We start from the raw sequence: 24,543 nt of genomic DNA, 5'->3' as shown, positions 1-24,543 counted from the left end.
ACAACCCCCCTCTTTTTCTATTCTATTTTGTATATAGAACTGTTTATTTTATTTGGTGGTTTTAAATTTCAAATAAAATTTTTAAAAGGAACTGAATCAATGAACAAGTGTTTTTTTTTAAATCAAACAATAAATAAGAATTAATATTTTAAATAGGTAATATGGTTTTTTAAAAATAACAATAAATCCCTGGACACTGAAAATGGCAGATATAAAATGCAAAGATGCACAAACTATCTGGGAAAAAATTTTAAACAGCAAAACTGGAAGAATATTCTACTAAGCAAAATAACAGACCTTGAGGACAGAACTTAATAAAATCTGAGAATTATTAATGTCCCAGCACAAGAAGATGAAACAGTAAGTCTGAATACCAGATTTTCATTTAGAAAATCATGTGTCGTCCCTCCCCCCCAAAAAAACTACTTAAAAACATTAGAATTAGAGAGCAAAATGCAGATGAAAAGAATCTACAGGAAATACTGTCAGAAGAACCCCAAGTTTTAATGCACCCAAAAACAGAATAGTGAGTGAATCTTTATCTTCACTGTCAATCAAAGTATCATAAGATGCCAAGAAGAAACAGTTCACTTAAGGGAAGTAAATGTTATCAGAAGAGATGATACCTATAAAGTGATTAGCACAGAACTGGTACATAGTAGGAGTTGCATAGATGCTAGCTCTTTATTGTTGCTGCTGTTATTATTATTACTATATAGGTAGCGGACAGAATGTCAGATCTGGAAGCAGAAAAGGCAATGATTAAAATTCTGCCTCCAATACTGACTAGTTGTAGTGTTATGGGCAATTCAGTTTCCTTATCTGCAAAATGTGGTTAATAATATATTTAGTACTTACCTGACAGGGCTGTTGTGAGATTCAAACGAGATGGAATATGCAAAATACTTTGCAAAAAACTTAAAGCAAAATCTAAAAGTCAACTATTATTATTACTACCATGACCACTCCCACCAACAACACTGCTTCTAAATGGGTGGGATTAAACATTAAAAATCAATGTTTAAAAAGGCTATAATGTGATATGTTGAAAAGTATAATGACTAGTACCCAAGGATAACATATTCTGAAAGGCTGAGTCTAGTCTTACTTACATTTATTAAAAATGATGGATCTTCAACATGATTGCTAGCTTTCAATCATTCAAGAAAGTCAAAGATGAGTAGGGTCTTTGAAATGCAAATTTAGCAGGAAAAAAACTCAATAAAGGTTCTCAAATTCATATAACATGAAAAATATGAGTAATGACTAAAATTCATAGTTTTTTTTTTAAAAGAAAAGATTATATCATCCCCTCATCTTGTCTAATGGTCTCTGAAGGAACAACATCAACAACAACAATAAAAGACAGCTATGGATGGGCTAATCCCAGGAATGGTAAACTAACAGAAATATCCTAGAGCAGAAAAAAGAAGAAAGTAATATAGTGACTTTTTCTTGAAATCCAACCACCAAAGGTAAAAGTCATTCAAACAAAGAGATAAATTGAAGGTGGGGGTGGGGCATGAAGAGCAGGGAGAGAAGTGTTTCAGAAGTAAATCAAGTCCTGTCTGAACTGAGCAAAGCAAGTTTTAAACAGATTCTATCAGTAAATATTAGAACCAAGCAGTCTGGGCACAATGATAAAGATTGAGGAAGGGATCTATGTCTGAGATAAAACACTGAAAACTAATTATTTCAAGCAAAATAAGCTAAATAATTTAATAACTTATTAGGACATGATAAAAGATAAAGAAACTTAAATGATTATAACCTTGAACGTAAATAGGCTAAAATTACTCAAAAAAATCAGATACAAAATGGATGTGAAATTATAACCCAATGTTTAGCGGCACTTAGAAAATAACCTACACTTACTAGTTGTGTGACCCTGACACTTACTAGCTGTGTGACCCTGGGCAAGTCACTTAACCCCAACTGCCAAAAAAAAAAAAATACTTAGAAAATAAAAACAGCTAAAATGAGAGGTGAAATAAATTATGCTTCACCCAACTAAAAAGAGCAGGTACATCTGGAAATGTAGGCTGGAGCTAGGTGGCAAAGGGCTTTAAATGACAAACTGAAGAGTTTATAGCTTATCCTATAAACCTGAGAAGAATAACATGGACAGACATGTACTTTAGGCATTTGTATGTAGGATGGATTGGAGAGAAAAGACTCAACTAAACAGAGATCTATTATGAAACTATTTACAATAACTGTGACTAGAGATGAGGACCACCTGGACTAGGACAGTTGTACTATGAATAGAAAAAAAGGGAAAAAGAAAGCACTATAAATTAATTCCCAAAAAAATCTGATCCAAAAAAAGGTATGTGAATAATATCAAATATGCAAAAAATAAATAACCAGAGTACATAAACTTCTCAAAAACAAAGAAAGACTTTACTACTCCTTCTATAAGACAAACCTTGATACTCAAACTAGGGAGGACTAAAACAAGAAGAGGAATTATATGCTAATATTATTAATGAATACAGATGCAAAAACACTAAATAAAAACGTGGCAAAGAGGATAAAATAATAGATAAAAAAATTACTCATTATGGCCAAGTCGTATTTATACAAGAAATTTGGGCTATATATGGGAGCCCAACATCAGGAAGATTAGCACAATTTATATTAATAATAAGCACAATTTAATAATAAGAACAATAAAAATCACATTATATTACAGATACAGAAAAAGCCTTCAACAAAATACAGCACTCACTTATGTTTAAAAAAAAAAAACCAAACTTAAAAGAATAAAAGAACTTATGATTTAAAAAGCTAGCTAGCATTATTTCTAATAGAAAAACACTTAAAGTTTTCTCATTAAAGACAGAGGTAAAGCAAAGATGCCCACCACCTCCATTACTTTTTAATGTGGTACTAAGAATATACAAGTAAGTACACAGAAATAAAACAAGAAAGAAAGGAAAAGACTAAGCATATACCAAGAGACATAATGAAAAGGATTTGGCATTACCAAATCTTTATTGTAAAGCGGTATTTAGAAAATTCTGGTAATAGATGAAAATAAAAAAGTTAATCAGTTCACTAGGTTAGATAAAGGCCTAGAAGCAAATCTTTTCAGCACCCTGATGATCCCAAACTTTGTTTTCACAAGAGTTCATCAATACTTTCCCAGGACTGCTATGTTTTAAATCATGTTAAGACCAAAGGGAACTGTAAAGATGTATGATGTGTATAAGCTGAGGCATGTTACCAAAGATCAGTTGAGCACAAGAAGTCATGAGGAAGAGACATTATCAAAGACCAATATAAAGAAGTAATGGGAGAGTCCAGGAGCAAGAATGAAAAGAATAAGACAATCCAAGAACTCCAATGGTAACCAACATTCAAAAGCAAATTCAAACAACATTAAATATTTACTGAATACAAAAAACAATGCTTTATGCTGAGAAGATATAAAATTTAGATATGACAAATTATGAGGGCAAAGGGAACATGTTTTTTATCTAAATTTCCTGTATTTTCTAGAGTGATAAAGTGTCCTGCATTACAAAGAGACCAATGGATTTGTTTGCTGCATGAATTGATAAATTCAAGGAACAGAATGGAAAGATCAAGTAGGTTACTAAGTAACTTAGAGAAATGAAGCTACACTAAATTTCTAACACGGATTCACACAGTGCTATGAAGAGACTTTGGAGACCATATGGTACCACTCTTTTTTACCTTTCAGATGAGCATACTGAGGTTCCAAATGTTAGCATAACTTATCTATATCATACAGCTGCTACTAAGTGGTAAGCTCATCTATAGACCTGGGCCTTTGTAATGCTGAAGTCAGTGCTCTTTCTACTAGTGCACACACTTCACTAACAAAAAGAGGTAGAGATTACAATAAAGAAAATGTAGATATGGTAACTTCCTATCATTTCTGCCATTTTTAAACTACATCATCATTATTACTATTTTACTATATAAAGTGAGCTTTATTTTAGTCAAGTGTTATAAGCTAATAGTGCAAATGATTCAATGACTTTTTAGCAGCATTATTATTGTTTTGGTAAAATTATATGCCTTCACAACCCAGCTACAGACTTCATTTTCAGAAATTACACATTATACATTTAGCATCAGTGCTTTATTATGATTTTAGATTATTTGTGTGTCTGCAATAAAACTAATGCTGATTTGATCTTTTTATTTACTGAATTTCATAGGATCACAGGACCGAGCGCTAGAAGATCTCTCAGAGGCCATGTCTGACCCCTTCATTTTACAGAGGAGGAAATGGAGGCCCCAGGGGCATTAAATGACTTGCCCAAAGTAACATCAGTTTCAGAGGTGGTATCTGACTCCAAATCCTGATTCCGGAACCAGTACTTTTTCTTTTTTACTTGCTAAGTCACTGGGGAGTAAATTCTTTCAACTCAACAAGTAAAAACATATTTCAGATACGTTTTTCCAAAATATAATAGCAGAATAACCACTATCACCTGAAAAAACATTCAACTATTCCATTTAAATAAATGAGGAAGTTTATGTTTTATGGCTATTTTTTCACACACAAGTTGAGAAACTTCAGTGAAAATTTCTTTCATTAAAAAAAAAGCTGCTTTTATAGTCCTTGCCATGACATTTGCCTTCACTAGACTACAAATCAATGGAAATGAGACAAAAATTAAACCTCTGATCACATTTTTGACATGCTCAAAAAACTTTTCATTTTTGTTCATCCTCTCTCCTTGCATTTATCCAATTTGCCCTCCTCACCGCAACAACACACAATCCTATCGGCTTATTAACTTTTTTAAAACAAAATTTAATTTAATTGGCTAACCAGGTCTGTTTTTACCCATCTCCATATTATTAGGTCAATGAGCATACATCATATTATCCTATTATGCTTAACTTAGTCTACTAGATTCAACAATTGCCAATAGGTTGGGGTAGATTTTCTAGGATCTTTCTAAATAATAAATTCAGAAGGTTCCCTGCATTTCCATATCCTCGTTGTCTTTCCCAATTAGACTAAACTTCTAATAATTCATGATTTGCTATGTGCTATTTATAAAGATTTCGCAAAAAGAACATAAAAGAGTTACCAAAAAAGATATTAGGAAAAATTCATATTCATTTATTTCTGAAGGCTTATCTAAAATTGACATCTTACTGGTAGGGTTTCAATTTATTTGTAAATGTTTTATCAGTTCAAATGAATTTTTTTTTTTAAGAAGAGTTGATTTTTATCCACCCACAAGATAAATATTTGAGCACTAACAAAACACTAAGTACCACTTAATTTTCAATCTCTCCTCAGCCAATTTAAAGCTATAGCAAAAAAACAGGGCGGGGAAAAACACCTCTGTATCAACCTATAACACTCAGTTCTTCTGGTAATGAGTTATACTCTTTAAAAATCTTAAGAATCATTAGCCTTCGAGGATTCTGCAAAAATAAAGCCATTTCATTTTAGAATAAAGTTAAACACAAAAACTTTTTTTCCCTTCTCCCCTCTTCTTCCTTTTTGAAAAGGGCATAGTGGAGGAAGTACCACCAATAAATAATAGAAATGAATTCCTTAGATAAGCAGGGTCACACAGCTAATAAGTGCCTAAAGCCACATTTGAACTCAGATCTTCCTGACTCCAGGCTGGGTGCCCTACCCACTATGCAACCTAGCTGCCCACTATGGGCCAGGCACTGTGCTAAAAGCTGAGATGAATGAAAAGGAATTTGCAGTCCTCTTATCTGAATCCTTAGAATGCATTTTTGTGAAAATAATTAATAGTGATCACTTAAAATTTACCAACCTACAACTGAATGTATGCAAATGTATTAGTTCATAACGTAGGGAAACAAAGGATCTAAATAATAAAATCCTAATTAAAATTAGAAATAAAATCATAATTAAAATTCATCTTATATAATAAACCACATCACATATGATATCATCATATCATATATCACATAATATATCACAAAATCCTCATATATCATAAAATAAAATTCCCCAAAAAGTTTAGATGAAGGTACTAAGGCTTTTGAGGAAACTTATGATTACTCTGGAAAAAAAAAAAAACCACCAGGTAGCTCTTCAACTCTAAGCTCTTAATCCCTCAGTATTCTACGTGACTCTAAATTTCTGAAAAATTTCCCATTTACACACTGGTATCATAAGGTCACCGAGATTTAGATCTGTTAAAATAGAAGCCATCAATTTCTACCCCTCATTTTACTGATAAAGAAACTGAAGAAGACAGATTAAGTAACTTGCCCAGGGTTACCTGCTAGTAGGTGTCAGAGGCAGGATTAAGTGTAAACTCAGGTCATCCTGAATCCACGTGCAGTATTTTAACCCATTATGTCCTTAGCTTGAGTTTCATCATTCAGGAAAATTCCCTCTATCAGTGACAACACAGGCCCAGTCCCTACTCTTTTTTATCTGTATTTTACTAGCTTATTTTTCACTTTATCCTTTCAACATTCCTTTGAAACAGAAACAAACTCCAGTGCAAACTCTTTTAATGTTATGCTAGAAAGGTTCTTTACCCTTCATTGCCATTTTTCTTCAAGCTATTGAATTACCACTCTAAAATAATTCTACCTTTCACTCAATTCATACAGTACTTCTACTCTGAAAGCACTTCCAGTGTATTATCTGACTTTACTGAAAGCCTTTGGTTCTTTGTATCAACCTAATTAGAGAACCAACATAAATCCATAAAGTCATAAATAAATTCTCCTGAGATGATCACAACTGATTAACTTCCTGTGACAGGCTTAAAGAACTCGCTTTATATAAGATGTTTAAAGAATATGTATTTGAAGTTATCTGTTATTTCTTTAAAAGCCCTCTTTTAACCAGGTACAGTTGAAATGAAGTAAAGGTGTTCTGTGTAGAATAATGAATCCAAGTCCCAGTTCTTATGACACCATAGGGTGCCTGATTATCAAGAGTCTATTTCCCAAAACAAAATTAATTTAAAATTTAAAAGAGTCACCCAGCACTCTAATGGTACAGCAGCACCATTAAATCGAATTAATGTCACCCTAATTCCAATAATGACTGAAAATCATCACTGATCTGTACAAGTAGGGTATCATATTACAATTATTATAAAGACTTAAATACCAAGTGGAATAGTGGAAGCAATGAAGGCTAGTATAAACATAGAACTAGGCAGTAATGCTTTAGTGTTCAAAAGCACTTGGCAAAAGAACTGTTTGTCCAAATGACAGAGTAACATTGCTAATATCTAACTTTGTTTTGAGACTTCTTATTGAAAGAGAATTTTACTTCTAATATTACAACTAAGACTGAACAACATGTGTCTAACAGATTTATCCTGATATGATGCCCACAATGCAAGTTCATAAGAAATTACAGATCATAAAATGTTAGAGGTAGGACAGATCTTAGAGATAATATAATCCAGCTCCTTCATTTTACAGCTGAGAAAACTAAAGCTCAGCTTAGTACTAAATCACAGAACTTAATATGTACGGTTCTCATTTTATGCAAACTTGATTTTAAATTCAGAATTCTGAAAGAAATCTATACTCCAAAAAAAACACGGTTAACTTTACCGTACAATACTGTGCTCTTTCCCTCCCTCTACTCCTGACTCTCAGCTTAGAGCTCCGAGGCCTCCCACTACCCACCCGGCTCCCTGGAAAAAAAAAAAATTCTAAAACCTCCCAGTGAAAGCAGAAGGAGGATAGGGAGTTTAGCTTGAGACCCCCCAGTAGACCAAAAAAGGAGACCTTTGCCCAATCCACCCACCTGATCATGGGTGTCTGTCTTCCTTTGGGCTTAGATACTGTATGTCTGTCCCTAGCCCCCAGGTGTTGTTAGTCCTCTCCTATCTGTGTCCACGTCCAGGCCCCAGGTCCTTGAAACTCGCCAGCCTCCTCCCTTCTCAGACACATGGTTCCCTTCCTGCCCCCTCATTCCTCCCTTCCCCACTTTCATGGGCAAATTCACTTGAAGTAGAGTTCTGTAGAACAATGCATTTATGTAAAGCAAGAACTGTCTGTAATCTTAGAGTCAGAAGGGTCCTTCTTACTCATCCACTCCAATAACCTGTCCAACACATGAATCTCATCTATATCATCCCTGAGAAAATGATCAATCTCTGTTGAACACCTCTAGGAACAGAGGACTTGAAACCTAATAATGTAGTTAATTTTATTTTCACATAGTTCTAATTGTTATTCATAAATCCATGTCCCACACAATGATCTTTGGTTTTATCTTCTGAAGCCCCCCCAAAAAATAAAGCCAATCTCAACACAGCAGAAACTGTCTTTTGCTTCTTTTTATATCCCCAGCATTTAGCACAATGCCTGACACACAGTAGGCACTTAATAAATGTTTACTGAATTAAAGTATTGAACTGGATGTCCCTCTTAAATCTCTTCTTCAGGCTAGAAACATCTCATTTCTTCAGCAGTTTCTCAGGTGATAGGATTTTGATTTGCTTACCATCCCAATTGCTGACACATTTCAATTTATCAATATCATTTTTCTTAAAATGTGATCCAGAAATGAATATAATCCTAAACACATAATGTGATCAACATAGAGTACAATGGGTATATCAAATCCTCCCTGCTCAGGGCATTAGACTTCCATTAATATAAGATTTCATTAGCTTTTTGAGCAGTCATGTATTTATTTTTGATTTATACCAAACTTGTGGTTATTACTAAAATCCTAACACATAAACTGCTCTCTAGCCATGTGTCCCCAAAATAATACTTCTACAATTGTCTTTTTAGCCTAAATGCATGACATTTATCCCTATTAATTTTACCTTGCTGAATTTAGAAGAAAGAGGCGCAAATGAGAAGTGAACAGCTTGCTATGTAGTGACTGGGATAGGGTCAGAACCCAGGTGTCTCTTGACAATCATTCCTGTGTTCTTTCCCCAATACCACACTGGTTCCACAGTTATCTCTATGAAAAACAGAGTAATTCATAAAAATACCTAACCCAATTCCAAGGTATCCAATAGAAGTACAACGGAAAACAGTGAATGCTTGTCAGTCCAGATTAAATTACGGAGATAGATATAAAGCTGAAAACTGCAAATGTCACTAGTTAACAGCATTAGAAAATTTCTGCAGGTAGAAAAATTTACATCTTTAAAAAGCAGAAAACAAATCTAGAAATTATCAATTTTCCTACAAATTTACAAAAAATTAAATATATTCACTTTTAAAAAGTCTAATAGTATTAAATCAAAAACAATTTTTATATAAATTACAAATCACTTGCCTCATCTAAGGCATAACATAGACATAACAAGTCTATTAATTCAAATACTGTAGTTACATTTTAAAATTATTTTGCTAGTGTTAAATTATACATACCTGCCGGGCTATCAGCATTCTCTCCTGAGTGTAGCTGTATGCCAGTAGAATCTATAGAATTTACTGTAACTGTCTGTAGATTTGGCAACTGACCAGTGCTTAGACTAACCGGAGTTGAAGTCAAGGCTCCACCTGCTGCAACTTGACCAAGGGTGAGAGTCTGAACAGGTGTCAAAGTTATTTGTTGGGCAGAAGTATTCTGTATTTGTAAGTTTTGCAAGTTTTGCAAGTTCTGGACCCCTTGCACTTGAAATGTCTGCCAGGTTATCTGTCCAGAAGGGGTCACTGTCTGTGCCTGAATTAAAAAGGTTCCAGGATTCAACTGCAACTGAAGATTTTGCAAGGCCTGCTGGGATATACTCTGGCCACCCGCTTGCACACCATGGATTGTCTGGGGTGTAAGGCCTTGCACAATCTGAGCTTGACTAGTTGGCTGCTGAGACTCTTGGAGTTGTAGATGTTGTACAATAGGCTGTGCTGTAGAGACCTGAATGTTGTGAGTCTGTGTCTCATCAGAGACAGATGACTGGATATAATTTCCCTGAAGATCAGAAGAGTGCACCTGACTACCAGAAGTGGTCAAGCTATTGGTGTTCTGTGGTAATATACCTGAACTATCGATAGTAACAGGCAACTGTGATGAAGAGGATGTTGGCACAAATAAATCTGTATCAGTATTAGTTTCACTAATTTCAGGAGAAACTCGATCTCCAGTCCTTTCTGAATTATCTGAACTATCCATAGCTTGTCCGGTGTTTATCAAATGTCCATCAGCATTAATGCCTGCAGTCATTGTCTGAGAACTGCTGGAAAGTCCCAAAGAATCTAGATCAACGCTATTGATCGGTACAAAGGTAATATTTCCTGGCAAACCAAGAGGCACATTAGCAACTACTTGGGTTTGTCCAGGAAAAGATGAACCACCAATTGTAACTCCCTGAACCTGGACTTGTCCAGTCTGTGATAAAATATTCTGAATATTAGAAGATGGTGTTCCAGAAGCAAGTAATGTTTGATTAGAGCCAGGAATGATCTGAATTTGACCACTTTCTTGATTTATACTCCCATTATCTGATGAGCCTGTGAAACCAATTTGGACCTGCTGACCATCTGTTGTTTGAATCTGAGGTATGACTTGATACTGAATGCTGGACACTGTACCATTAGATGAATCTGATCCTGATGCAACTGAAAATATTTGCTGGTTCTGCAAACTCTGAAGGGGAAGGACATATTGCCCACTTGAAGTTACTGTAGTAGTACCTGGAATTTGTACTATATTACCAGCTTCATCCTTTATATTGGTGGATGTTGCAGGCAAAACCTCCCATCTGTTTGGAGCTTCTCCTAGTTGTACAGAAGTCAAGTCACCTGTCTGGACCCAGAAAAAAAGAAAAAAGTTATTTGACATATATAATCAAATAACCTACACAATACTCTATAAAACATTTGTAGTAATTTTACTACTTGAAATTAAAAATTATTATACCATTATCACAATAGAACCTACAATCAATTGCAGTAATGTGTTAACTATATTAACTGCCACTACCAGAGATGTTAATAAAGCCAAGGTCATGGGCTTAATTCTCACAAATAGAACAACATGGAAAAAAAATTGTCCCACAAACTGGTCTCCCACCCCCAGTCTACGTTATCACATGCCACTGATCAAAAGGGGTTGGAAAGATAATTCAACACAAACCTATCATCACTATCGAAAAAAAAATTCATAATACAAATCTCACTAATAACATCAGTAGTATTACCTTTCCTCTATTGATTATTTCCCATTTATACTGTATATAGGTTGTTTGACTATAATTTATATGTTGTCTCCCCTATTAGATTGAGCTCCTGATGGTCAGGGACTGTCTTTTGCCTTTCTTTGTATGCCCAAACTTAGCACAGCGCCTAGAACATAGTAGGCCTTTAATAAATGCTCACTGACTTGACTTTTTCTTTGAAAATGTAATACATTAAAAGTACTATTGCAATTTTACCTTCAAGGCTATCAGTTGTTTAAATTATAAATAAAATCTGCACACTAATGCTATTAATTTCAAATTCAAAGATAAAAGTTCATTTTACATTACCACACTTCTAGAGTAGCATTTCCCAAACTAACTGGCCAGACACCTTAGGTTTTGAAATATACTGAACAAGTCCATGAATCATGGGGGGAGGACCTAAAATAAACCCAGGAGAGAAAGGTTGGGGAAATTTTGGAGGAAAATAAGAAAATTAAACCTATTTTCATGACACAAAACATACACACACACCCTTGCAATGTGCAGTATAAAATTTCATACTGAATGAGGGAATAGTATCAATGGCATCAAAATTCTCTCACAGGTCCCCAAATTATACTGTGTGATTCAAGAAGTTCTATAAGAGAATTTGTGTTATGCTATTCTAGAGTAAATTCATACTTAACTTCTCTACTAGTAATTCATTAAAATGCTCTCTTTTCCACTGAGTTTTCAAATAAAGGAGTATAAGTGACCTACAACTACTCCATTTAATTAATAACAAAGGTTACTGCATAGTTGTCACATCTCCCCCAAAGGGGAGCTGTGACATAGAAGCTGAGGGAATATGGGGAACACGGCTACTGCTTTATAAATAACCTGTTCTTCAAAATAAAAAGCAGGCTGGGGCAGCGAGGCAGCACAGTACTTATAAAGCACTGGCCCTGAAGTCCGGAGGACCTGAGTTCAAATCCAGCCTCAGACACATAACACTCACTATCTCACTATCTGTGTGACCGTGGGCAAGTCACTTAACCCCAATTGCCTCACCAAAAAAAAAAAATAGACAAAATAAAAAGTAGACCATAGCAGATTACCAACAACACACGATAAAACCAGTGATCTGCAACATTACAAAAATCTGAGCTCTTGCCTCCATATTTCTTCCCAAAGAATGTCAAGAGTTTAAAAAGCAGGGTAGGTGACAAAAATGCAAACAAGGCCAAAATACCACAAAGGAAGACACCTCCTTGTCCTGAAAACTAGATAGTCAAGTCCTTGAGAAAGAGTATTGCTTGAGAGCGTATATACAGATTGATACTTAGCTAAACTGCCACCCATCCACAATTGTGTCCTCACTCCCCATATCCTAGTTGTTAGAACAGCCACATGTGTTCCACAGCTTCTCATAAAATTAAAATAAGGGAACTGAATTTGCATCCATTCAGTTTTCCCAACACAAACTACCTGATGACTTTTAGCAAAAAGGTCACAGAAACCATGTTTAGCACATTTCTTACAATCAATCTGAGTATCTTTATAGTTGGGATAAGGGGGTCCAAAATTTTCTATTTCATCATACCTGTTTTTCAATTTTTCTTTTAAATTCAATTCAAACAAACATTTATTAAACACTCTACTTAAAACATTATCTAAGTACTGGAGGAGTACCAAGCTCAGATTAAGATATGGCATCCTTGCTTGCATGGCTCTCATAGTCTAGTGAGGGTTATGACACATGAATATTATGTAATAAAAAAAAACCACAAGTCTATCAAATATTTAAATGAGATGTAAACAAAAAATATAAACCTTTAGACAACAATTAAAATAAGCATCAGGGACCATACCTTCTATCTGATATCTAAATGGCAATTCTGACTTACCTTTCCCCTTCACCAAATGCTACAGTAGCAATCCAAGTTTACATTTCATTATCTTTATGTTTTAAATATACTGAAAGGTATTTAAATCTTTAATGAAATATCCTTATAGAATGTTAAATTTCAATCCAAATGTTCAAAGTTTACCCTAGCCTATTGTTAAAAGAAATTTATTTACAATTTTAAGAATTTATTATGGGTGTCAATATTTCCATTAAAAGCAAGATGATTTTAAATACTGATTATGAAATCTTCCCTTTTCTTCTTTTTCTGTGAGGAAAGATATTTAAAAGTAGACATAAGGAGGAATGTACTCGTTTTTACAGATTTACCACCTTCTTATAAACACAAATAATCCAATCCTACCCCATGCCAACTTAGACAACTAACAACCTACAACCTTTTGATAAAAAAGAGGTTTCTTAAAAACAAAATCAATTGTCACATTTAAAAATTTCATAAAGGCAGACCACACTCCCCACATCTTCACACTACGCATTTCCTAGTGAAGCTGTCTCAGCTTCTATATTATTTACTCATACTTAGCACTTCACTAAAAGCCTCAGAGGAAATACTGTCTAACCATGCCTTCTCAATCTAGTGAAGCTGATTTTTCTGAACCCAAATATATAATTTTACATTTCTGTTAAATTCAGCTAATTTTAGACTCAGACTAAAAGAAAAAAATTCTAAATCAATTCAGTGTAGCGAATAGAATAGACTTGGAGTCAGTAATACCTGGGTTCTAATCTCCTCAAACACTTACTAGCCTATGCAACCCTGATCAATAGCTTATATCTCTAAGCTTCGATTTCTTTACCTACAAAATGGAGTTAGGGTATTCATCTCAGAGCTGTAAAAATGAAACACTGTCAAGTTTCCTTCACAATGAGTTTTCTTGGCATTTCAAAGCAACTGTATAGTTTTGTTATCCAAAGCATTTTAAAAAGTTATCTTATTAGAAGCATACCTCTAAAAGGTAATAATATACTGCTAGTACCTTAGCTATGTACAGATCACTTAACCTCTATATACCTCAAGCCCTAGGAATTCACTTAAGTCATAGCCTAGGTAAAGGGAGTGTTACTGCTCCAAGAATTCCTTTCTGTTGTGGATATTGAAGACAACCCAATCGCATCTGAGGAGCAAAAGAAGTTACAAAAATTCTTGTGTGTAATCCTTTATAAAATGACATAAATATCATAAGAAACAAGCAAACTAAAAAGAAATGGAGGAAGGTTCAAAAATGCACAGGCAAAAGGGATCATAGTTTTTCAGTTTGCTTTTTAAAGGAAGCATTTTGTACTCCACAAGCACAAAAAGTACTTGCTGGTCAACCAAACCACCAATTTTAAGGCCTGAAAGGGAAAAGTTGTCACGTGTTCCCCCAGCTAGTTTTGTGTTAATGATGTAAGAAATTTTCAATGAAATCTATATTGGAAGATGTCATTTCTCAAAACTAGTTCTTCTGAAATACCATCAATTCATAACACCCTAAACGAGGAATCCATCTTTCCATAATACATAAATACTCAGTCAGCCACCCATTGCTTAGGATAGCCCAGAGGTGGCACCAACGTTAGGTTGGTTGCTATGGCAATTCATTGCAGCTGCATTCTCCAGAGCAACCAGGCATTAAAATATGGGATGGGGGATGGATTTTCTCCTTGCAGACAGGAGAATTCATAGACTACCTGTAAATAAGTAAGCATTCACAATACTCCTGGGATATTTACAATATCTATTACGGAATCAGTTTTAACTTCTCTGTCCATTCAAACTGTTTAAGATAAGTTGCTAAGAACAGGAAAAAAGGAGTTGAATTGGATGTGAAAACCTATGTTAGGTCAGCAGTATGTGATGGAGGAGAGATATTTTTTCATATATCCCATTCAACTACAAATCTCAGAAATTCTTTCAACAATTCTCTGGCTTCTTTCAAGACAAATGCCACCTTGTATAGGAAGCCTTCCCAGTTCTACCAGAAAGATTACCTTCTTTACTCTGTATATATCTCATATGTGATATTAATTTAAACGTTGTCTCCATCAGAATGTAAACTCCTTGGGGTCAGTGACTATTTTGGTGTTTCTGCATCTTTGCAGTCAAACCCTAAGCACAGTGCCTGGCACAGAATAATAAGCACTTAATAAATGTTTGTTGATTTACTGGATTCTGAGTGACCGGATTATTAATGATTACAGCATGCAAATGCTTAGTTTACTACAACTTATAATGATTAGATAATAAAATCATCACTCTTTAACAGGATAGTGCTTGAGTTCTCCTCTTATAAGAGCTAATCTAAAAAAGTACCTCTAGTCAACTTTACTCAAAGAACCACTCATTAAATTCTGTGCTAACAATGCAACATTATATTAGAAACTTTTACTTACATATCAGACAATCTTTCATAATATTTACTTGTTCATAGTGCTGTATGTTTATGGAGTACAGGTAATGTTAAACAAACTAATAACCCCAAATTTCACATTTATGCAATTTGTGTAAATTAACACTGCTATGAATAGGGTATCTTTTTAACTTCCAGATTTCTACCCTTTAATAAAGGTTTCAAATGAAGTACCTAAGTAAAGACAAAAGTGCACCAGATTCTTGCTATAACAGTGTCTTTGAGACTTGTCCACCCCATGGTCAGGTCACTTTTACAAGAAGCAATGGATTCTCAGTGAGACAACCTGAGTTCTTATCCCAGCTCTACCACTTAGCACCTTGTGACTTTGGGTAATTACTTACCCCCTCCCTGAGTCTCAGTTTCATCATCCTCTAGAAAATGGGGGAAAAGACTAGAGAATTTCCAAGGTCCTTTTTATTTCTACATCTATGATCCTATCAATATTTTCCTGTACAGAATTTATGAGTAATTAAGCCCTTGTGGAGGAGATTCAAAGACCCAAGTTATATTGAACTTCACAAAACTGCAGAAGCACAGCTCCACTTTAGCCATCTAGCTTTTCAATTGCCTTTTTTTCTTCAAAATTTTAAATAGTAAACCTAGCATAAAATTAAATTATGCACATGGGTATATAATGTATATTAAAATAAGCTATGGACCTTTCATACTAATAGAAATTAACTTTTAAAGTACTTGGACAATAAAAGTGTTCAATGAAAAATATATGTCCATGGGACCAAAGCCTCTTATTTTCTATGACAAAAAGTCTGAAATCCATTTCTGAACTAGAAAAGTATTTTCCTAAAGCTAATATTCAAACTAGTCTCAAATTTTACTCAAAAACTTTTATGCACATGTGCCAAAAACTACTCTTACTTCTTTACTTCTTTCTTTCCCTCTGTCTTAGGTACACCTGGAGGGAAGTTTTGTTTAGTGCTATCAAGGAGCCCAAGGGAGGAGCTAAAAGACTTAAAGGAGAGAGGTAGTAACTCAGCTTCTTCCCTGCCACAACTGGCTGGCAGGCACCCTTCCACTGATATGGCTGACATACATCTATATTTACACATACTTCCTCCTATTCCTCCCAACCCCCCATTGAGAACTGATACTAAACTTGCTACGTTTCAGTCAAAAAAAGATTTGTGTTCTACTTTAAACAGATAAAAATTAAGTGAATAAAAGAAGAATCTACTCCACAATTTCATTTCTTGTTAGCCATTGGACCCATTTTTGTGCCATTTGAAGAGGGATGATAAAATAGAACGAAGTTATTAATACTTAGAAATTGATCAAGAAAGACTATCAATATTTAACTTACTATGTACACCAGCTATGTCTTCCACATCATTTTTAGCTAGAATTTATCTAATATTGCTCGCCACAAAAAAAAAACCCTTAAATTACACTTTTATCGAATTAAAATGAAGTTGTGTTTTGGTTTTTTTTTTAAAGAATAATGGAATCCTTTGTTTCACTTTGGCAAAGTATTTTAAACCTCTCTGGTGTATTCACATTTATACCATAAAAACTATTTAACAATCAGAAGTCGTAAGCTCAACTTGAAAATATACAAAGGTCATTTAAGTATAAACATGGAAGAAAAATAAGTATTTATTGACAAAATGGATAATCAAAATATCTTGAAAATAGGAATAAGCTCACTGCCACACTTACTATAACCAAAGATGATTTTGGATGAGACTAGTATTTTAGTAAGTGGAATATGCTGAAAAGTTACTAAAGTAGCAACATTGATCCTAGGGCTGTATCTCAAATACTACATGCCTGAAGTTCAAAACTAAAGGGCTCCCAAAATTACTTCCAGGTAATTTGCAAAGGACCTTCATTTTAAACTTACCAGTTTTCACATTTCCCCCCCAAACACTCCCAAAATACTATAAAACCACTACAATAGTACAACCAAGTCTGTCAAACTGGCAGTCCTAATTATCCTAAACAATGATCAATGCAAGACCAGGTTTGGACGTGTGATTTGTTTTGGCAGATAAAATAATAGGCATACGTTAACATGCACAGAAGTAAAAATTCTCAAATATAATACTTGGCTTTTATTGTTGGTATTTACATTAAATCTCTAAAGACAAATCCTCTTAGTAAGTTGATGTTTAAATTTCATCATTCCTTCACACGTGAATATCCATTTATGTGGCAGTTATGCAAATGGTAGAATTGAACAATGTGCTTGATCACCAAATAGCAATCTGCATTATGTCTACAGAGCAAAACACGTCTAAACGCTCACAAAGAGGAAGCCTTAACTTTCTCTATGATTTCTAAATTAAGACTGTGAAATCGACCAAACCTCCACCTCCAGCAGGAAAAGCTCTAAACGCAAAATACTAGTGCACAACAAAGCCTGGGCTCGGGCCGACAAATGCATCAGAAAACGCGTTCGGCGGTGGAGTTTGCAGCACTGCGAGGAACCGCTCCAACATCCATTTTGGAGCGAGTGCTCTTCCCCACCCGCCTTTCCCGGCTTCATTTTGTGGAGCATTCTCAGCGAGGTGCTGCAGTGACAATGGAGGGGGAAGCCTAGGCTGGCTCCTAATTTAAGCAGAGAGAGGGGGAGGAAAGGAAACAAAACGGCTCCCTCCCCTGCCTTGCCCAGCTCCCTGTTTCTGCACGAAAACGCGGGGACGGCGGGCAGGCCGGGCGGGGGGCGGGGGGGTCCCTGGGCAGGCCCGGGGGGGCGGGCTGGGGAGGGGGAGGGGCAGGGCCGAGCGCGCCCGACTTACCGCCCCGGCGGGGTGATTCCCGGCGGCGGCCGGCTCCTCCTCGTCGTCGGGCAATGGCGGCCCTATCTTGCTGCAGGTAGCGGCCAGCAGAGCGAGCGGTGACGGCTGAGTGTCCTACCCCCAATGGGCGGGTTCAGAAAGGAGAAAGGAGGGGAGGGGGTGGCGGTTACAGCCGAGCGCTGCTCACACAGGAAGTGCGACTCCTTCCCTCCAGCGGCCGCCCGCCCTCTCGCTCTCGCTCTCGCTCTCGGCGCGCACACACCCCACCAGCTGCGAGCTGCGCGCCCCGGCCTCTACCTTCCGCCCGCCCGGAACCCCCCGGGAGGGCACCGCGGGGAGGGAGAGGGGGAGGGGAGCGCGAGCGAGGGCGCGGGGGGAGGGGGCCTGGGCGCGTCGACGCCTCGGGCGGGCCAGCTCCTCAGGGGCGGGGGCGGGGGCACGGGAGGGGAGGGGAGGGAGGGAGGAGGAGAAGAAAGGAGGGAGGGAGAGAGGAGGGGAGAGGAGGGGAGAGGAGGGGAGAGGCGAGGGGAGGAGAAAGAGTGCGAGGGGGAGTTTGGGTATGGGCCGGAGGAGCTCCTTCCTTACCTGGGCCGCCGCCGCTGCTGCCGCCGCCGCTGCTGCCGCCGCCGCCGCCGCGCCGTTTCCGTGCTGCAGATACTCGCCGTGGCCGCCGCCGCCGCTGTCCACGTCTAAGGCAGCCATTTCCTCTTGTTTCACAGGCTTTTCGGGAGCTGTAGGCGCCGCGGGGGGGCCGAGGGGGAGGGGAAGGAGGGAGGGGCCGGGCCGTGAGAGCTAGAAATTACTATAGAAAGCCCAGGCTGAAAATCTTTCCCCTCCCCCTCCTCTCTCCTTCTCCCCCACCCCCCCGGCTGGTGGCTCGCTCGCTCGCTCCCTCCTCCTCTTTCCCCCGCCCGCCACGGCTGCCTGTAACCCTCCTCCTCCTCCTCCTCTTTTCCTCCTCCTCCCTGCGCTGCCCCTGCCCCCTCTCCTCTCCTCCCCTTTCCCTCCTCGCCGCTCTCACTCGCGCTCTCTCCTCTCGCACGGTCGGTCACCCACACGCACACCGGAGGGATGCGCTCCCAGCGGGACTCGGGGCCCAGGCTTGGGACGGCGCTTCGAGGGTTGGGGGGGCACGGGATTCCTAGCAGCGAACGGTGGCCGGGGGAAGGGGAAAGCAGGGAGGGAGGCTGTGCCCCTTCCCCGCCCCGCACACACTCACTCTTCCAGCCTCACACACACACACTCGGAGGCGGCGGCGGCGGCGGCGGTGGAGGCGTCCCCGGGGTGGTTGGGACTGGCTGCGGGGAGTGCTCTCTCACTCTGCTTTACGTACCGGTCATAGTGTGTTTAGGGCACCTCAGGCGGGACTCCCCGCCGCCTTACACATGGTGAGGAGCGGAGGCGGCGGCAGCGGGAGAGGATGCGGGAAGCGGCGGCGGACACGGCCGGAGCGGTCCGGGGGATTTTTTTTCCTATTTTGATTGACTGTGCGGGAAACACAAAAGGTGGAGCCTCTAGCCCGAAAGGGGGGAAGAGGGTGACAGCCCGCCCGGAAGTTCCGCCCCTCTTCTCCCCGTTCATTCGCCGTTACGCTCCCCGCCGGACGCTCTCATTGGTTGGGAAGCCCGTCGCTCGCTCGCCCAGGCGCCTTGCTTCCTGTTTGCCCCCCCGAGTGGAAGGGGAGAGACAATGAGCGGCCGCGGCGGTGTAGGTTCCCGAGCGCGGTTTCTGCTCGCCCGTTATCCCGCTGTGCCTGCCTCGCTTGCCGGCTGCCGCTCCCCAGTCCGAGGTCCAGGCCTCTCCCGCCTCTCTGGCGCTCGGGAGCCGCCGTGCAGGCCCCGCCAGGCGCCAGCGTTAGGAAGGAGGAGTGGGCTCGAAGAGGAAATCCGTCCCCTGTGGCTTGGGCTCCCGCTCGGCGATTCCTCCATCCTGGCGGCTGCCGAACCTCCCCTGGGCCTCGCTTAGCCCGAGACTCCGCTGCTCCTCTGCCAAGAGGCCGTGGCTGAGCCCCGGGGCTGCTGCTGCCGCCGCCGCCTTCGTCTTCGCCGCCGCCGCTGCTGCTGCTGAGCAAACCAGACCCGCCCCACGAGCCCGGGGGGAGGGCGCTGGTATTGGGGGAGACACCCCCTCCGAGGCTGGAGGAGGATTTCCTTGCTCTCCTCGCCCTCACTCGCTCGTACTCTCCTTTTCTGTGAAAGCCCAGGGTTTCTCATCCTTTTCAGGCTTTGCTGCCTCTCGCCAGGCTGGGGTGGAAACACAAAGAATTCTCCATCTTCCCACCCAACACTGGGCGAAGAGTTACAGCTCGCCTAAGGCACCAAAAACCCTAGGGGCTACTTAATGTAAATATCTATATGCATGTTTGTATCCACGTGTGCCTGTCCATATATACAATGTCACAAGTTGTGGTAGAATTCTAGAGTCGAAGCATATTTTTATTATTTTCCATGAACTTGCATTTTTCCAAGCTTCTTAATCCCCCTTGGTGCTGAGCCAAATACTTTTTAAAAATAAGCTGATCTTCCAACAGTAGAAGTTTTTAAGGTGGTAGTAGAGGGTTTTCTTTCTTGGAGCATTTTAAATTTTACATCTTAATTTAAATTCTTATTTCATGTATTGGGCGAGCTTTAGAGTACTTGGATTCATTGTATCTTATTCAATCACCGGAGAAGAAAAAGTACTGGATTTGTTTGCCAATTGGAAGAAATGTCTCTGCTTACGCCTTCCAGATTTGCTTGCCAAAAAGGCAGTTAAGAGCAAGAGGTGAAAATGCTATCCATAACACCCCACAGCTATGTATTTTTTCTTTAAAAGCACTAAAGCTTTCTTGCTCCAGCTAAGCAGGTGAGTTAGCAGTGAGATGCAAATTCAGGAAGGCTCTTTCATCAGGCAAAGAAGAGATTTTTGCTATACTGCATCCAGTGCTAATGGTTCTGGGCCTTCCTGAATTTGCATCTCACTGCTAAGTCACCTGTCTTGTAATCACCAACGGAGCCCTTTTTAACTTTTTGGGTTTTGGTTGCATTAAACCTGGAACTGACAGGAAGTTGATTCACATACCTAAAAACAATGAACATACAGAAATGATAACTTGAAATTCGAGTTCCCTGGGTGGAGTTGATCTTTGCACAAATGGTTATCTCCTTTAGTTTCATTTTCATGTAGTGGGAGCTAGAGATATTTATGATTTGAACAGAAGTGGTACAGTAAATGTACAATATGTACGTAAAGACTGATTCCTTCAATTATTTGGTGCCGTCCCCAGAAATTATTTTGTATTTACATATCTTTATACAAGCTGTCCGTTTCTTCCCCCACGAAGTAGAATGTAAACTTGAAGACAGACTTTTTTTTTGTAGCCCAGGTGCCTAGCATTTGACAACAAATGCTTATTCCACTGAATTTAACATATCCTTGCAGTTTCTCCAGTGCAGCCCAAACAGCTGACCTCCAGGCTGAGCTCAGTGTTCTTCTGCACTGAGTGTCCAGGGTATTTACATTGACGTACTGACTCAATGGGTATGGCTAGCTAAGATAGATAGTATAGTGCCTGGGCCTGGTGTCAGGAAGACCAGACTTAAAATACTACCTTCAAATACTCAAATACATTTATTAACTGTACAGTCTGGGGCAAATTACTTAACCTCTCCCAGCCTCAGTTTCCTAATCTAAAAATGAGGGTGTTGAATTTGAGTGTCTCCATGGTCTCTTCCAACTCTTAAGTCTGTTGATGGAATCCTAACAAACTGCCCCCAGCCCCAATATCCTAACTTGTAGGCCTCACTGAATAGCAGGCCCACTGCCCCTACCTAGCCACTGCCCTTCCCACTACACAATATCCTAACTTATTCATATATGCCTCACTGCTCACACAGATGTGTCCATGAACTCATATTTCTAACAGAAACAGCAGGCATGTCCACATGATGGGAACCCAGCCACTGCCCCCAGACCCATTTCTCATATTTCCCACAGAAATAGCAGGTGTGTCCGTGCATTTGACCACAGCAACATCCATCTAGTCTCAGGACCACAATACACAGCCAATCAGAAAGCAGCACCACCAGGGTGTCCAAGCAGGATGTGGACCCCGAAACAATAGAAGGGACCTAAGCAGGCACCTGTGCAGTAATAGCAAAAGCTGCCCTTTAGGTGAACTTATGATGTAGAGAGGTTTATTATATCATCATACATTACCCCCCCAAACAGGTTTTGCTGTATGCATTGTGGGAAATTGCATACACAGTTTCACTGAGACTGGGACCCCCTCCTCTATTAGCTAATCCCTTAACAAACCCCTCCTGCCTTTTTAATATTCATATTTTATGTTTTGTAATTGCATCTTAACCCCATAAAGATCTGTCTTGCTTTCACTAAAGTTGTTGGTTCCTCTTGGAACTTAGCCCACTTCATGAGAGGTATCAATCTCAATAAATGCCTATACTTGGATTAGAGGTGGTCTGACTGAATTCTTTGAGATTTTTCTGCCACATCATGAAACTGCAACACTCTGATCCCTCTACTTTCATGTCGTCATCTGGTCTTGTGGCATGTTTTGAAAATCAGTGAAATAGAATATCTTTATTTTTCTAGGAAATCAAGATAATTATTATCTAGAGAGGGAAAATGGTCTTAAGTATTCCAGAACCCTAGTCAAATCTTAGCAAGTGGTTTAAAACAAAACTGCTTTGTTTTCTTAGTGTCAACTTTTCAATAACAATTGCTACAATATACAAAAAGTAAGAATTGCAGTTATTTAGCATTAAGGGATGCTCTGTGCTAGTTACTGTTAGAATTGCAGAGATCAGAGCCATGCTTGCCCTCTTCTAGTCCTCCTGACTTGGAATGTTAACATAATTTTCATCTTCCTTTGCTCTTCTGAAACAGAATTAGTCACAAAGTGATGGTGCTCCTTCAACAAACTATCCAAGATCAACCCTTTTTCTCTATGTGCTAATAGCTTAAAGTCTTGGTTGTCTTTTTAGACTCGTTTACCTCATCTACTCCCATGACCTCAGTTACCACCTCAGTTCATATGACTTTGAAGTCCCTATCTCTACCCACCAAGGCTGCTCAGAGCTTCAATTACATATTTCCATCTACTTCTTGGATATCTGCCTGGGTGGCCCGCCAGTACCTTAAATCTAACTTGTCCAAAACAAATTGTCTCCCCCAAAATCAGCTTCCTCCCCAAATTATTTTTCTTCATGGCATCACCATCTTCCCAGTCACAGAAGCTCTTAACCCTTGGGGGTCATCTTTATTCTACCCCCATCCTAAACATCTAATTTATTGTCAAGGGTTGTTAATTATATTTCAACAACATCTCTTGCATCTACACTTTCTGTAAGGTGTCAGCATAATCAGTATCATTCAAGCTTTCATCTCTTCTTGCACAGGCTAGACTCAACTCTGTTAGCTGGTGTCTACTGACATCAAGTGAGTAGACTAAGCGTTTTCTAAGAAAAGAATATATTCTCCTTTCTTTCCTATTGAGTTCAGTGCCTGGCTCACAGTGTTCTTCAAACCAACTCTAGCTCTTATTCCAGGGGACATCAATGTACATATTCCCTCAAATAGCCTAACTTCCAGGTTCCTCAGTCTACTCAACTTCCATGACCTCCTTCAGTCTACCTCAACTACCATTAATCTTGCCACCACCCGAAAATATCTTACTTCCATGCTGAAGAAGGCTGCACTTCCTTTGCCTTTTCTCCTTCCATGTCTCCCTACACCTCCCGCAATGACCAGCCACCCCATCAATAGGTTAACAGTTATTATGCACTTACTATGTGTCAGAAACCGTGTGCAGCTATGTCCCTGCCTTCAGAGATTATATTCAAATGAAGGGACAGCATGCAAATAACTATGCACATACAAGATGTATTCAGTGTAAATGGGTGGTCAGAATCTACATTAGCAATGGGTGGGGGAAAAGAGACAGGAAAAGGCATCTAGCATAAGATGAGATTTGAACTAAGTCTTAAAGGAGGCCAGGGAAGCCTCATGTAAGGCAGGAGAGCATTCCAGAAATGGGGGGACAGCCTGTTAAAAGACAATGGTGTTGTGTACAAGGAACTGCAAATAGACCAGTGTTGGGGGATCATAGAATATGTGGAGGTTAGTAAAGGCTAATGAGTGGAAAAGTAGAAAGGGGGCCAGGTTGTGAAGAGTTTATATGCCAAATAGCACGTTATATTCTATCCTGGAAGTGAGAGGGAGCCACTTAAGTTTATTGAGTAGTGGGGGAGGAAATAAAGAAGCATTTATTAAGTAAGTACCTACAACTCCAACTGCCTTTCAGACATCTCGAACTAGATGTCCAATAGACATCTTTAATTCAACATGTCCAAAATAGAACTCATCTTTGCCATTAAACCCCTCAC

General features: G+C 39.2%; 1 protein-coding gene across 1 annotated transcript in view; it reads right to left on the bottom strand.

The window, feature by feature from the left end:
• The window catches only part of SP3 (Sp3 transcription factor), a 42,262-nt gene extending 22,681 nt beyond the window's left edge, over positions 1-19,581 (bottom strand). Inside the window, exons 1-4 of the mRNA XM_027865849.1 lie at positions 19,491-19,581; positions 18,758-18,888; positions 18,158-18,271; positions 9,352-10,726 (exon numbers count right to left, since the gene is read on the bottom strand). Coding sequence (XP_027721650.1) covers positions 9,352-10,726; positions 18,158-18,271; positions 18,758-18,888; positions 19,491-19,497 — 1,627 coding nt within the window. The 5' untranslated portion in view covers positions 19,498-19,581. The remainder of the gene's footprint in view (positions 1-9,351; positions 10,727-18,157; positions 18,272-18,757; positions 18,889-19,490) is intronic.
• Between the last annotated feature and the right edge of the window lie 4,962 nt (positions 19,582-24,543).

Source organism: Vombatus ursinus, unplaced genomic scaffold (genome assembly GCF_900497805.2).
Source record: "Vombatus ursinus unplaced genomic scaffold, bare-nosed wombat genome assembly UNPS02014779.1, whole genome shotgun sequence".
Classification (NCBI taxonomy): domain Eukaryota; kingdom Metazoa; phylum Chordata; class Mammalia; order Diprotodontia; family Vombatidae; genus Vombatus; species Vombatus ursinus.
This window is presented reverse-complemented; position numbering and strand designations above follow the sequence as displayed.